General features: G+C 43.1%; 1 protein-coding gene across 1 annotated transcript; it reads left to right on the plus strand.

Moving 5' to 3' along the window:
• Positions 1–14,091: 14,091 nt before the first annotated feature.
• On the plus strand, positions 14,092–14,695 carry LOC116481814 (large ribosomal subunit protein uL11-like). Its single transcript, XM_058427492.1, has one exon. It carries the CDS (start codon positions 14,177–14,179, stop codon positions 14,531–14,533), a length of 357 nt encoding a protein of 118 aa, XP_058283475.1. The 5' UTR covers positions 14,092–14,176; the 3' UTR covers positions 14,534–14,695.
• Positions 14,696–16,124: the final 1,429 nt, after the last annotated feature.

Raw genomic sequence — 16,124 nt, forward strand, 5'->3', positions numbered from 1 at the left:
ATCATTTGACTGAATTATTTAAATTCTAATCATTCTGTTGGCCAATTTATCTTAGATTTTCTAGGTAAACATCCTACCATCTGCAAATGATGATCATTCTGTTTCTCCCTTTACAAAATATGTCATATTGCACTGGCCAGGCACGGTGGCTCATGCCTGTAATCCAACACTTTGGGAGGCTAAGGCGGGTGGATCACTTGAGGTCAGGCATTCAAGACCAGCCTGGCCAACATGGTGAAACCCCATCTCTACTAAAAATACAAAAAAAATTAGCTGGATGTGGTGGCATGCACTTGCAATCCCAGCTACTCAGGAGCCTGAAGGAGGAGAAGCACTTGAAACTGGGAGGCAGAGGTTGTAGTGAGCCAAGACTACACCACTGCACTCCAGCCTGGGCAACAAAGCAAGACTCCATCTAAAAAAAAAAAAAAAAGTCATATTGCATTGATTAGACCCTTTAGAATAGTCTTCATGAAGTATTAAGGGTGGTGGGCATCGTTATCTTACTCTTGACTTTAATGGAACTGGCTTTATTGGTCTTTGTTTATTTGTGTATTCATTTTTGTGTTAAAGAAATTCCATTCCATTTCTATATCAAGATTTTAAAATTTAGAATGGCTGTATCAAATTCCCTCTTAGCCTCTAGAATATGGCTTTTCTTCTTTAATCTATTTAGTGTAAAAATTTCATTGATACATTTCTTAACATTTATCTAATTTTACATTCCTGTAATAACGTATTTATGAACATAGTACATTATTCTTTAATATACTGCTAGGAGTATTTGTTTATATACTCAAGCCAAGAATTATCTGGAATTTTAAAAATATATCCACATGTTTAGATTTTTTTTTTTTTTAGTTTTAATATATTATGGTCAAATAACATGTCCTACAAGAACTCTTTTCCTTTTGGAATTTAGTAACATTTGTCATTTAGCCAGTTTTCCTAAATGTCCTTTAGGCATTTAAAGACAATGAATAAAAAAAAATAATAATAATAAAATATAAAAACAATGTGTAAATATAAAGTTTTAAATATATTTGTGTAGAATATAAGATTCTAAATCTATCACATTAAAATTATCAATAATATGCAGGTTGTTCCCATTCTTGTTAGTTTTTCTCCACTTGATAAAATAAAAAATAGTCTGGGCACGGTGGCTCATGCCTGTAATTCCAGCACTTTGGGAGGCTGGAGGCAAATCGCTTGAGCCCAGAAGTTCGAGACCAGCCTGGGCAACATGGTGAAACCCCGTCTCTACAGAAAAAAAAAAAAACAAAAATTAGCCAGGTGTGGTGGCGCATGTCTGAGGTCCCAGCTACTGGGGGGACTGAGGTGGGAAGATTGCTTGGGCCAGCGAGGTCGAGGATTCAGCGAGCTGTGTTTATGCCACTACACTCCAGCCTGGGTGACGGAGTGAGATCCTGTCTCAAATAGATAAATAATAAAAATGAAATAAAAATAGACTATTAGCTCTTTATAGGTGCACATGAAAAGATGCCCCTAATATATTATCAACTGAAAAATTTACAAAATAGTGGTTACATCATGCCCTGATTTTTTGTTTTGAAGGATTATAAATGTGTATATATAGAAAATAGTCGGGCTGGGTGCGGTGGCTCATGCTTGTAATCCCAGCACTTTGGGAGGCCGAGGTAGGCAGATCACCTGAGGTCAGGAGTTTGAGACCAGCCTGACCAACATGGAGAAACCCCGTCTCTACTAAAAATACAAAATTAGCTGGGCGTGGTGGCGCATGCCTGTAATCTCAGCTACTCGGGAGGCTGAGGCAGGAGAATCACTTGAACCCGGGAGGCGGAGTTTGCAGTGAGCCGAAATCACGCCATTGTACTCCAGCCTGGGCAACAAGAGCAAAACTCCATCTCAAAAAAAAAAAAACAAAACAAAACAGAAAATAGGCTGGGTGCCATGGCTCATGCTTATAAGCCCAACACTTTGTGGGGCCAAGGCAAGCAGATCTCTTGAACACAGAAGTTCAAGACCAACCTGTGCAACATGGCGAAACCCTGTCTCTGCTAAAAATACAAAAATTAGCCAGGCATAGTCTCAGCTACTTGGGAGGCTGAGGTGGGAGGATCACTTGAGCCTGGGATGTTGAGGCTGCAGTGAGCAGTGATTGCACCACTGAACTCCAGCCTGGGCGACAGAACAAGACCCTGTCTCAAATAAAAAGAAAGAAAAGAAGAAAAGAAAAGAAAATTATGGTCATACATAGGAATAACCAGCCAGGCGCGGTGGCTCACGCCTGTAATCCCACCACTTTCAGAGGCCAAGGTGGGTGGATCACAGGGTCAGGAGTTCAAGACCAGGTTGGCCAACATGGTGAAACCCCATCTCTACTAAAAATACAAAAATTAGCCGAGTGTGGTGGCGGGCGCCTGTAATCCCAGCTATTTGGGAGGCTGAGGCAAAGAACTGCTTGAACCCAGGAGGTGGAGGTTGCAGTGAGCTGAGATTGCACCACTGCACAGGGGCCTGGGAGATGAGCAAGACTCCATCTCAAAAAAAAAAAAAAAAAGAAAAGAAAAAGAAAAAGAAAGAAACATACATACTATGTCATACATACATAAACAGAAATACGTGCTAAAGTGATGGTAGTCTTTATCTTTCAGGCTTCTATATGGCCTCTTGGCACCATAAAGGGCTCAAGAGTGTGAAATAAGCCCCGGGAAATGCGTAAACATCAGGAAGGACTGTGGTGACATTTCCTTGTAGACCAGCAGATTGGGAACTTGGGTCATGAAGTTAGAAATTAATTTGTTGTAGAAAACACTTATAATTTCTATATTGCTGAGTTGGTGAACTGATAGTCATACTTTCTACACACAATATTGTGGTGTTTAAATTTTTCAAAATAAATGTGTGTTGCTTTTACAATAAAGAAATTACAGTCATTGCCTGTCCCATATCCTTTTCTAAGTGAATCTGTTCCCCTCCCTAGCACCTGCTCAAAGACAGAGCTTTGATCTTCTATGGATTAGATGACCCTACCATCCTTATCTGTAGTATGTGTCTTTAACTTTTTTTTTTCTTTTTCTGAGACACAGCCTTGCTCTGTTGCCCAGGCTGGAATGCAGTGGTGTGATCTGGGGTCACTGCAACCTCTGCCTTCCTGGTTCAAGCAATTCTCCTGCCTCAGCCTCCAGAGTAGCTGGGACTACAGGCACACACCACCACACCTGGCTAATTTTTGTATTTTTTATAGTACAGACAGGGTTTCACTATGTTGGCCAGGCCAGTCTCGAACTCCTGACCTCAAGTGACCCACCTACCTCGGCCTCCCAAAGTGCTGGGATTATAGGCGTGAGCCACCACACCCAGCCTATAGTATGCGTCTTTAATGTTTGGCTCAAGAATGACATCTCTTCCTAGCTGGGCCCATCAAATTTTCTCTTTGGGAACACTGGAACACTAAGAGAACGAATTGGAAATAACAGGAGAATGAAGCAGATGCAGGAAAAGGGATGAGAGAAGGGCGGGTCCTGAGAGACCAATGGGTAGCTTTGGTCCCTAATAAGGCATTCTAGCCCATTTGACCGTTGCTATATTTAGTTTACTTCTAGATGCTTGTAAAGATGATAAACTCCTCACTCTTGAGCTAGTTGGGGTTCTCTTCCTTGCAACTAAAAGATCTCTGACAAGAACATCAAGTATTTAACCTTTTGTACCTAGAATGCAAAGAATCCTTTTCATTTTTGGAACATTCTTATATTACATAACATCGTTTATCACAATGGGAAGAATCACTATTTCTTTGACCTTTGTCCTCATGGTTAGAGCTATAATCACTTCATAGTTACTTGTATGTTCACTTATTGGCTCTGAACAATGCTTTATCCTTCCCCTGGCCTCCTGCCACTGTCTGGCTAATATAAACTCAAGGAAGGTTAATGGATTTTTAATACTCCCCTAAGCAAACTTTCTTTACGAAAATAAGTCAGTCAGCTACTACCAGGGAGGAACAGTACTGGCCAAATACAGTGACTCTTAGATTATTCGCATCATTGCTTCTTTCTAGTTCTAGGGTTAACTGAAAGTTGGCCATGCACCTTCAAATCCAATTATCATTCCTTTCTAGAATAAGGCAGTGGACTAAGAAAAGGATGTAGGCACAGAAAGCTCCATGATTAAACTGCATTCAATGTCAAGGGGGCCAGCCTGGGCAACATAGTGAGTCCTCATCTCTACTAAAAATTTAAAAAAAAATTAGCTGGGTGTGGTGGTGTGCACCTTTGGTCCTAGTTATTTGGGAGGCTGAGATGGGAAGATCACTTGAGCCCAGGAGGTTGAGGCCGTAGTGAGCCGTGATTGTGCCACTGCACTGCAGCCTGGGCAACGTAGCATTTCAGTGAGCCAAGATCATGCCACTGCACTCCAACCTGGGTGACAGAGCAAGACTCTGTCAAAAAAACAAAACAAACAAACCAAAAAAAACTCCAAACTCAAGGGGGCTAGATGATTGTAGGCATTTCCAGAGGCACAGTTCCAGTGTGGTAATGAGAGCCCTTGTCAGGATGGCCACACGTCTGTGATCTGTTTCCAGCCCTGCCACCCTTTGGCTGCATTCGACCTTGGTCAAATAATTTCAATTTAAAAATGTATTGGCATGCAAAGCACTATATACGTACAACAAGGAATAAATTTTTTCATTTGACAAATATTTATTGAGCACCCACTAGGTACCTGGCACTGTGCTAGGTGCTGGAAGTATCACAATGAATAGGATTCTATCCTTACTCTTGAGGAACAGCACTTCACCTCACTGGTTCTCAGTTCCCTCACCTGAGGTCGGGAGTTCGAGACCAGTCTGGCCAACATGGCGAAACCCTATCTCTACTAAAAATACAAAAACTAGCCAGGCTTGGTGGCGTGTGCCTGTAATTCCAGCTACTCGGGAGGCTGAGGCACGAGAATCACTTGAACCCAGGATGCGGAGGCTGCAGTGACTCAAAATCATGCCACTGCACTCTAGCCTGGACAATAGAGTGAGACTCTGACTCAAAAAAAAAAAAAAAGGAATCTAAGAGAAAGATCCAAAGGCACTCCAAACAGAGGTAAGACATTTAGACTGTGCTCTTACCACCGAAGAGTCTACTCCTAGCATCAGTGAACTGTGTGTTTTGGAAACCTGTATCACAGTAATATGTCACTAACATTTTATGAAGCCAAATGTTAGTGGATGGCCAAAGGACAGAAATGTTACAGCGATCTGTGCTCTGGGGTTCCTGCAGAGTGTAGCCTGGCTATTAGTCAAGGAAGGAAAATAAGATATAGAGGACTCAAGCAGGAAGAGAATGGGAAGAAGGCAAGGAATTTCCCCACTGTGAAATTCCAGTGCAGAATAACATAAGATCTGAATCGCTTTCTGAAAAGGATTTATATACTCCATTTCTTCATTGTCCCACCTCCCTTCAGGGGATTTCAGATTATTTTTGTGGATTTCGTCAACATGAGCAGCCCTGCCATAAAATGTATCACTATTGCCTCTCTAGGAATGAGGCCTAAGGGACCAGGTTAGACTCAAGATAATCCTAGTCCGAAGCAGCTCTCAGGATGCCTGGGGCAGGAGGATATAGTCTAGCAGAAAGAGTCCCCACTAAAAGGGCCTTAAACCACATATAGCTGTCATAGCCCTATAAATTTGTCCGATTTTGATCTAAAAATCCCAATATCGGGGCCCTGGACTCTTGGTCTAACCCTGGATGGGATTTCTGATGTTCTTCCATGAGTTTAGCCAATCTTGATATAAGCTTAAAGTGGGAAGAGCCCTAATCAAACAGCTGCCATGGTAAAGGGGATATTAACAATACATTCCTTGAGGCATTATTGTGAGAATTAAAGGAAATGACATAGACTTTTTAAAAAATGTTATAGGTGGAACATATTTACATAGTACAAAATACAAAACACACAAAAGGATATACAGGAAGTCTCCCTGCCATCTTATGCCTTACCCACCCAATATCCCTCTCTAGAGGCACCGGTTTCATATATGTGCTTTGAGATATAGTCTATGTTAATACAGATGAAAACACACATCACATATTTTCCTTCTTTTAATAGCATTTCCTTCTTTATAGCGCCAGAGAGAAATCTTGTAATTCCTTATTGTTATTGTTAGTACCTTTCTCAGCACTGTGCCCTACTGATGCTTACTCAATGCATTTTCATAAAGATGCTGAGGACAGCCAGTTGCAGCGACTCATGTCTGTAATCCCAGCACTTTGGGAGGTCAAGGCAGGCAGATCACTTGAGGCCAGGAGTTTGAGACCAGCCTGGCCAACATAGTGAAAGACTGTCTCTATTAAAAATACAAAAATTAGCTGGGTATGGTGGTGCACACCTATAGTCCCAGCTACCGGCAGGGTGAGAGGGCAGGATTGCTTGAGTCCAGGAGGTGGAGGTTGCAGTGAGCCAAAATTGTGCCACTGCACTCCAGCCTGGGCAACAGAGCAAGACCCTGCCTCAAAAAAAAATTGCTGAGGACATCACCCAGTGTGGCCTAGCACTAGCAAGGTTTCCAAGGTATATCTTGAGTCACTTTCTATCTTGAGTGGAACTTTGTGTCCCTAAAATGGGTCCAATCCTGTTGTCCCTTATTTGTAAAAGGTCTAAAACCCTCAAGTGTTAGGAGTTGCATACAAGTTGTTAGTTTTGTTCTTCATATTCTACTGGCCTGCAATGGAGATATGGATACAAATATTCCTAAAGTTTCATTGGGGGAAAAATATCTTGAAGACAGAATGAAGGGCAGTTGCTATTTCATTTTATATCTATAGATCTCTAAGGCTCTCAGCCTAGTACACAATAGAAAAATAATAGTTTAAATGTTATTTTAAAATGTGACTGCTGAAGGTGTGTTAATTTTTTCTAACAAAATAAAATCATGGAGCTGGAAGAAATTGTACATATGTTTTAATCGACACCGTCATCACATAGATTAAAAAACAGCCTTTTAAGGGATCTGATATGTAAATTCATAGGAATAGTTTATAATGAGCATACATACTGCATATATATATATATATACACACACACATACACACACATATATGTGTGTGTATACCATTACAGTGGTATGATAAAGCAAGTTAAAAGAGCTAAGATATGGCCAGATGCAGTGGCTCATGCCTATAATCCCAGCACTTTGGGAGGCAGAGGCAGGTGGATCACCTGAGGTCAGGAGTTCGAGGCCAGCCTGACTAACATGGTGAAACCCTGTCTCTACTGAAAATACAAAACTTAGCCTGGTGTAGTAGTGGGTGCCTGTAATCCGAGCTACTCAGGAGGCTGAGGCAGGAGAATCGCTTGAACCCAGGAGGTGGAGGTTGCAGTGAGCCGATATGGCGCCATTGTGCTCTAGCCTGGGTGACAGAGCAAGACTTCGTCTCAAAAAAAAAAAAAGAGCTAAGATATGGCATGTGCCTTCCTAGATACATGGGAGTGCTGAACATGCATAAATAATCATAACACGAGTTTGGCTGTGGTAAGAGCTGTACTTGTGGAACCCAGACTATGGAATTACAATGGAGGGATTAACTCTGACTGGGAGAATCAGAACAATCTTGATTTGCACAGAGCTTTGGAGGACAGTACGATCACCACTGGCATAGATGGGAGAATGAGAGGGCCCTGGAGCTGGAACATTAGATGGAATAGGGCTGAGGTGGCCATTACATGTCTTGTGCAACACTCCAGTCAGGAGGAAATAGAGGTTATAAGGCAGTTGAAGTAGCTGACAAGCAAAGAGGAAAACTGATCGGACATTCTGAGAGGAATAGAAGAACACTGAGAGAGAGAGGGAGATGAGAGAGTAGCCAGGACCTTGATTTCTGCTCTTTTTGAAATTTGGTTTTGTGCTTTTCTGGGTTTGCTCTGTATATCCCTTTCATAGACTTCTGTTTTCCTGAAATAACGTTAAGTCTCTATTCCTTGCAAACAAAAGGCCCTGATCATAACAGTGGATTTAATCCTGATAGCATTCCATAGCCAATAAAAGTTCTGGAGAAGGAAGATGACTTGATCAGAAATACAATTTAGATAAATAAAACTCTGACAGTTGTGTAGAGCAGCGGTCCCCAACCTTCTTGGTACCAGGAACTGGTTTTGTGGAAGACAGTTTTTCACGGAATGGGTGGGGGGTGGGGAGGGGGAAAATGAGTTGGGATGGTTTCGGGATGAAACTATTCCACCTAAGATCATCAGGCATTAGATTCTCATAAGGAGCGTGCAACCTAGATCCCTCACATATGCAGTTCACAATAGGATTCCCACTCCCATGAGAATCTAAAGCTGCTACTGATCTGACAGGAGGTGGAGCTCAGGCAGTAATGCCCACTGGTCCTCTGATCACCTCCTGCTGTGAGGCCCGGTTCCTAACAGACCACAGGCCAGTACCAGTCCGTGGCCTGGGGGCTGGGGACCCCTGATGTAGAGGCTGAATTGAGGAGACCTTGAAAAGGTCTTTTCTTGCCTTTCCCCTCATCAACATCACCTCTGATCTGAGTCTACTCTACTAGCCACCATCTCTCCCCTGTTTTCTTGTCTCTCACAAACTTCTCACCTTTACCTCTAATTTTTAGCTATCTTTCCCTTTTCCCGTTTTCCCTTGACTATAGCATATATTTTCATGATTTCAACTGTTATCTCTGGGCAGATGACTCTTAAAGCTCTCTGGTGAGCCACCAATCTCAGCTCTGCTGGACATCCTAATTGCCTGCTAAAATCCCTAAAAACAGGCTGGGCACAGTGGCTCATGCCTGTAATCCCAGCATCTTGGGAGGCCGAGGCGGGTGGATCACCTGAGGTCAGGAGTTTGAGACCAGCTCAGCCAACGTGGTGAAACCCAGTCTGTACTAAAAATACAAAAATTAGCCAGGCGTGGTGGCGTACATCTGTAATCTCAGCTACTTGGGAGGCTGAGACAGGAGAATCGCTTGAACCTGAGAGGTGGAGGTTGCAGTGAGCCAAGGTTGTGCCACTGTGCTCCAGCTTGGGTGACAGAGCGAGACTCCGTCTCCAAAAAAAAAAAAAAAAAACAAATCCCTCAAAACAGCATGTCTCAGAGCTCATCCTCTTTTCCCAATATCTGCTCTTCCATTTGTACTGAGCCAGTGTACCATGATTCCGTGGGGAAATGTAGTGAGCTGTGATGGTGCCACTGCACTCCAGTCAGGGCAACAGAGATCCTGTCTCAAAAAAAAAAAAAGAGAGAAAGAAAGGAAAGAAAAAAGAAATAATCCTTAAATGAATGACTAAAGTCATGCTCTTTTCCTTTCCAAGCTGGTACACCCTCACATCTTTTCCTCTCCCCTTTCCTTTATCCCCATTCCCACAGCACCCGGTTAGCTGCTAAGTTCCATTATTCTGTATCTGAAATATTATTGCATTTGTCCCACATGCATTTGTCCCACAGCCTCCTTTCCACTGTCACTCCTTTATTGCATTTGTCCCACAGCCTCCTTTCCAGTGTCACTCCTTTAGCTCAGATCTGTTGAAAGTTCCCTTGGGGCTCTAGTTTTTCTAGTTTTATGACACACAAAAAAAACCTTTGTAAAAAATTCAGGCCATAAATAAAAGTCTGGCTGGGTGTGGTGGCTCACAACTGTCATTCCAGCACTTTGGGAGGCCTAAGAGGGAGGATTGCTTGAGGTTAGGAGTTCAAGACCAGCCAGGGCAATATAGCAAGATCCTTAAAAAGTACAGCAAGTTTCTACAGACAAGAAAAGAAAAGAAAGTTCTATTTATAGCCTCGGATTGGATGGATATAGGACAAAGCCAGTTATTGTAAGGGGTGTATGTCTAGATTTAGGAAAGTCTGCTAAGACTTAGTGAATAAACCTGAATAAGATAACTGGGATAATTATAAAACTAGAAGACAGGAAGGGATTGGGCTAAAAAAGAAGGGAAACTGGACACAACATTTTCTTTTTGGTAGAGGTAGAGATGGGGTCTCCCTGTGTTGCCCAGGCTGGTCTCGAACTGCTGGGCTCAAGTAATCCTCCTGCCTTGGCCTCCCAAAGTGCTGGGATTACATGCATGAGCCACCACACTGGGCCCTGGACACATTTTTAGAAACCCTACAGAAAATTGTGTATGTTCAGTTGTGATAAATTGGATAGAGTTTTGTAAATCTAAAGATAGGAAGGGAAGAGCCTGGAGGCAACAGGGTAAAGGAGAAGCAGAGGCATGTGAAATGGAATGGGTTTAAAGAGTGTCAGGATGGCTAGGCCAGTGGCGCACACCTATAATCGCAGCACTTCGGAAGCCTGAGGCAGGAGGATCGCTTGACCCCTGGAGTTTGAGACCAGCCTGGGCAACATAGGGAGACCCCATCTCTACAAAAACTAAAAATTAGCCTGGCATGGTAGCATGTGCCTGTAGTCCCAGCTACTTGGGAGGCTGATGTGGGAGGATCCCTTGAGCCCAGGAGTTTGAGATTGCAGTGAGCTGATTGTGCCACTGCACCACTGCACACCAGCCTGGGCAACAGAGGGAGATTCTGTCTCTAAAATAACTTTTTTAATAAAAAATAAAGGTGGGCAGGCGCAGTGGCTCACATCTGTAATCCTCATACTTTGGGAGGCCAAGGTGGGTGGATCACTTCAGGTCAGGAGTTTGAGACCAGCCTGGCCAACATGGCAAAACCCTGTCTCTACTAAAAATACAAAAATTAGCCGTGGGTGGTGGTGGGCGCCTGTAACTCCAGCTACGTGGGAGGCTGTGGCAGGAGAATCACTTGAACCCAGGAAGCAGAGGTTGCAGTGAGCCGATTGTGCCACTGCACTCCAGCCTGGGCAACAGAGCAAGACTCCATCTCAAAAAATAAAATAAAAAATTTAAAAAGGGAGTGGGAGTCAGGGTGCAGAGAGAATTTTGGCAACCTGCACTTCTGTAAACATTGACAAGTTAAACAAAGCTCAAGTCTTGCTGGTCTGGCCACCTAGTGTGAGAGAAGAGAAATGGAACCATCAGTCCCAAGTGAATTTGAGTCTACACTTTCTGAGTCCCATAGCACATGAGGATGGTCAGGTTAAACTCTTAGCTAACAGTCTCAGAGATAATCTCCCTGCACTTGGCTTTCCCACTGAATCTCTCCTACATATGTTAACAGATTAATCTTAGTGAATCTTAGCTCTGACCTTGTTGTTCCTCAACTAAAGAAATTTCTCTCGCTTCCCATGGACTCAAGAGTAAAATCTCAATACAATCTGCAGCCTAGCTTTCAAGGAACTGTGATAGATATAAAAAGAAATGAACTTTGAGACAGAAGACCTGGGTCCAAACATTGGTTCTGACAATTACATGGGACTTGGGTCAGGTTATTTTAATTCTCAGAGTCAATTACCTCATCTGTAAAATGTAGCTAAGACTCATTTTCACACAGCTGTTGTGAGAGATAAATAAGACAACATATGTCTGGTACCTCACTCAATTTCCTACTTTCCTTACTTTACAATCCAGTTTCAACCTATTTTCTTTTCTTTTTTTTTTTTTTTTTTGAGATGGAGTCTTGCTCTGTTGTCCAGGCTGGAGTGCAGTGGCGCTATCCTGGCTCACTGCAACCTCCGCCTCCCAGGTTCACGTCATTCTCCTGCCGCAGCCTCCTGAGAAGCTGGGACTACAGGTGCCCGCCACCATGCCCAGCTAATTTTTTGTATTTTTAGTAGACATGGGGTTTCACCGTGTTAGCCAGGATGGTCTCGATTTCCTGACCTCGTGATCCACCCGCCTCGGCCTCCCAAAGTGCTGGGATTACAGGTGTGAGCCACCGCGCCTGGCCCCAACCTACTTTCTAACATTCCTTACATTCTTTCTGTTAGTATTTCTCTTCATGCACTATTTGTTCTAGCCAAACAGAATTCCTTACTTCCCTGGTATCTCTCCAGATGCTTTGGAGATCTCTGCCTAGGTTCATTTGCCATTTCATTGTATGCATCCAGAAAATATTCATTAAGTGTCTGCTATGTGCCAGGCACTCTTCCAGAACCTGGAGATCCTAAAGTGAACAAGATACGTAGAGTTATCCTTCTAGATTGTGGTCCCCCTCTATAGACTGCTCTTTTCCTTTACACATTGAAATTCAGACTCTTTCAAAATTTAACACAAATGCTTCCTCTTTCATGCATTCATTCAACAAGTACTTGCTGAACACTTACTGTGTGCAGAGTCCTGGCTTAGGCAGTAAGGATACAATTGTGAAAAAGGTACCATTCATTCAGCATGTGGGCTGTGGAGGACATGGACAAGTAAAGAGGCTATAATGAGGGCACTATACAAAAGTACCCAAGAGGAGATGATGTTTCCCCTTCCACACATCACAGCACACACAGGAAGAGACTGCTCTTGACTGGAGGTGACTGGCCAGGATGTCTAGCTGCCCCAGGCCCTACCACCCCAAGGACTGAGGGGCTTGCTGTCTCAGCACACCTGTAGGAAATTCAAGAAATACTAGGCCAGGTGCAGTGGCTCATGCCTGTAATCCCAACACTTTGGGAAACTGAGGTGGGAGAGTCACTTGAGCCCAGGAGTTTCAGACCAGGCTGGGCAACACGGTGAGATGCCATCTCTTCAAAAACATTTAAAAAATTAGCTTGGCATGGTGGCAGGCATCTGTGGCCCCAGCTACTGGGGAGGCTGAGGTGGGAAGATTGCTTGACCCCAGGAGGTCCAGGCTGCAGTGAGCTTTAATTGCGCCAGTGCACTCCAGCCTGGGCAACAAAGTGAGACCCTGTTTCAAAAAAAAAAAAAGGAAGAGAGAGAGAAGGAAAGAAAGAAGGAAGGAAGGAGAGAGAGAGAGAAAGAAAGAGAGAGAAATGCTCTTTTTTTGTTTTTTGTTTTTGTTTTTCTTTTGAGATGGAATTTCACTCTTGTCCCCCAGGCTGGAGTGCGGTGGCGCGATCTCAGCTCACTGCAACCTCTGCCTCCTGGGAAGTTCAAGCAATTCTCCTGCCTCAGCCTCCCGAGTAGCTGGGATTACAGGCGTCCGCCACCACTCAAGGCTAATTTTTGTATATTTAGTCGAGATGGGTTTTCACCATGTTGGCTAGGCTGGTCTCAAACTCCTGACCTCAGGTGATCAGCCCACCTCAGCCTCCCGAAGTGCTGGGATTGCAGGTGTGAGCCACCACGCCTGGCCAAGAAATACTCTTAAAATGAATAAAGTCATGCTAAAGAGCGTTTACTGTGTGCTACACACTGTTCCAGGGGCTAGCGAACACAGAACCTACACTTAAGGAGCTCTTACCGTAGTGGAACAGACAGACAAATGGACAAACAATAACAATAGAGCCATACCCTGGTATACTCAAGGGATTGGTTCCAGGACCCGCCTCCCCCACGTCCCCAACCTTCCAAGGATACCAAAATCTGCATATACTCTGCACATACTCAAGTCCTGCATATGGTCCTCCATAGCCATGGTGTTTGCATCCCAAGAACACTGTGTTTTCCATCTGCCTTTGGCTGCATAATATCTGTGTATAGATGGACTAGTGAAGTTCAAACCCACGTTGTTCAAGGGTCAACTGTACTTTCAGATACGTGAGATTAACTCAGAGAGTTACGGGATCACAGAGGGGGATCTTACCCAGATTTGAGAAGTCAGAAATTTCCAGGATGGTAAAATATAAGTTTAGACCTTCAAGTAGGTGGAGGGATTGGGAAGTGGGAAAGGCATTGCAGAGAGAAGAGAGCATGGTAGAGGACCAGGAAGTGAGGTAATCGTGGCAGATTTTCTTTTGCTAGCCCCATAAACCCTTTGTTCAATATGTCATCCTCTTTCACATCTCTGTGCTTTGCCTATGCTCCCCTTCCCTGCCTGGCTAACTCATGCTTTGGGAGTCAATTCAAAGTTCACCTCCATTGTAAAAGACTTTCTGAGGCAAATTATTTATTTCCTGCTTCTTTCTGATCCCCTAATTTATGAGCCAAAAACCTGAACACATTGTCTGACGGTGAATTATTTTTCTGATATGTAAATTAATTTTATTAGAAGCTACAGATATGAAAATTAAATCATGTTTTTATTCATTTAACAAGCTGCCTTTAATAAAGAAAAAATAGCTCTCGGCTTTCGGCTTGGAGGAGGCCAAGGTGCAACTTTCTTCAGTAGTCCCGAATCCGGGTTCATCGGACACCAGCCGCCTCCACCATGCCACCGAAGTTCAACCCCAACGAGATCAAAGTTGTATACCTGAGGTGCACTGGAGGTCAAGCCGGTGCCACTTCTACCCTGGCCCCCAAGATCGGCCCCCTGGGTCTGTCTCCAAAACACGTTGGTGATGACATTGCCAAGGCAACGGGTGACTGGAAGGGCCTGAGGATTACAGTGAAACTAACCATTCAGAACAGACAAGCCCAGATTGAGGTGGTGCCTTCTGCCTCTGCCCTGATCATCAAAGCCCTCAAGGAACCATCAAGAGACAGAAAGAAACAGAAAAACATTAAACACAGTGGGAATATCACTTTTGATGAGATCATCAACATTGCTCGACAGATGCAGCACTGATCCTTAGCCAGAGAACTCTCTGGAACCATTAAAGAGATCCTGGGGACTGCCCAGTCGGTGGGCTGTTATGTTGATGGCCGCCACCCTCATGACATCACAGATGACATCAACAGTGGTGCTGTGGAATGCCCAGCTAGTTAAGCACAAAGGAAAATATTTCAATAAAGGATCATTTGACAACTGGGAAAAAAAAAAGAAAAAAGAAACAATCAAATATTATATACTGTATTATGTTATTATTTTTTATATTCATCTACTGTCCAAATTGATGGCAATGTTGTATATATACTAATTTAAATAATTCATATTGTTAAAAACTGTTTATTCCTTTTTTTAATTTAAATTTAAATTTTTTTTGAGACAGAACCTCCACCCAGGCTGGAGTGCAGTAGCGTGATCTTGGCTCACTGCAACCTCCGCCTCCCAGGTTCAAGTGACCCTCCTGCCTCAGCCTCCCAAGTGCTGGGATTACAGGTGCCTGCCACCACACTAATTTTTGTATTTTTAGTAGAGATGGGTTTCACCGTGTTGGCCAGGCTGGTCTCAAATTCCTGACCTCAAGTGATTCACCCGCCTCAGCCTCCCAAAGTGCTGGGATTACAGGCATGAGCTACCATGCCCAGTCTAATTTTAAGTTTTTGGGTATATAGTAGGTGTATATATTTATGGGGTACATGAGATGTTTTGATATAAGCATCCAATGTGAAATAAGCACATCATGGAGAATGGGGTTATCCATACCCTCAATCATTTATCCTTTGAGTGATAAACAATCCAGTTACACTCTTTTAAGTTCTTTTAAAATATACAATTATTATTGACTATAGTCACCTTGTTGTGCTCTCGAATAGTACGTCTTATTCAGGCTACTTTTTTTGTACCCATTAACCACCCCCATCTCAAAAAAAAAAAAAAAGAGAGAGATGGGGTTTCCTCGTATTACCCATGCTGGTCTTGAACTCCTGGGCTCAAGTGATCCTCCCATCTTGGCCTCCCACAGTGCTGGAATTGCAGGTGTGAGCCACCATCCCCAGCCTGTGATCCATTTTTAATTAAGTTTGTGTATGCTGTGAGGTAGGGGATCATAGTTCATTTTTCCCACATAGGGATATCTATTTTCTTCATCACCTTTTATTGAAAATACCTTGCTTTCCCCACTAAATTAAATTGGTGTCTTTGTTGAAATCGAGTAATAATCAAATGGCTCTTTTCCTGGACCCTCTATTCCGTTCCATCTATTTGTCTGCCATTATGCCAAAACCCCACTCTAGTGTATATTAAGGGGGGATATTTTGGAAGATCAACAAATTTATCTTTTGTAACTTACTTTTATGTATGCATAAGAATATTTGGTTTAAAAATCTGGTTAAGTCTAAAAGAGCTTTTTCAGTAATAATTAAATAACTGAATTCCTGTAATCCACCATGTTCGGCCCCATTAGTAATTTTTATACCATCTTTATTTGGATCTAGCCCTTTCATCTTGTGTAACTCTTTTAAGTAAATGACTCCTCCCTTCTGGTACACGTTGAATATCACATAAAAGGGTGCCTTGGCATGTGCTCAGTCCTGAAATTCTACTTTGATCTACT

This window comes from Hylobates moloch, unplaced genomic scaffold (genome assembly GCF_009828535.3).
Source record: "Hylobates moloch isolate HMO894 unplaced genomic scaffold, HMol_V3 SCAFFOLD_14, whole genome shotgun sequence".
Taxonomy (NCBI): domain Eukaryota; kingdom Metazoa; phylum Chordata; class Mammalia; order Primates; family Hylobatidae; genus Hylobates; species Hylobates moloch.

Excerpts from the sequence above, each read along its gene's own strand:
- LOC116481814 (XM_058427492.1), top strand. The coding sequence starts at position 14,177 with ATGCCACCGAAGTTCAACCCCAACGAGATCAAAGTTGTATACCTGAGG.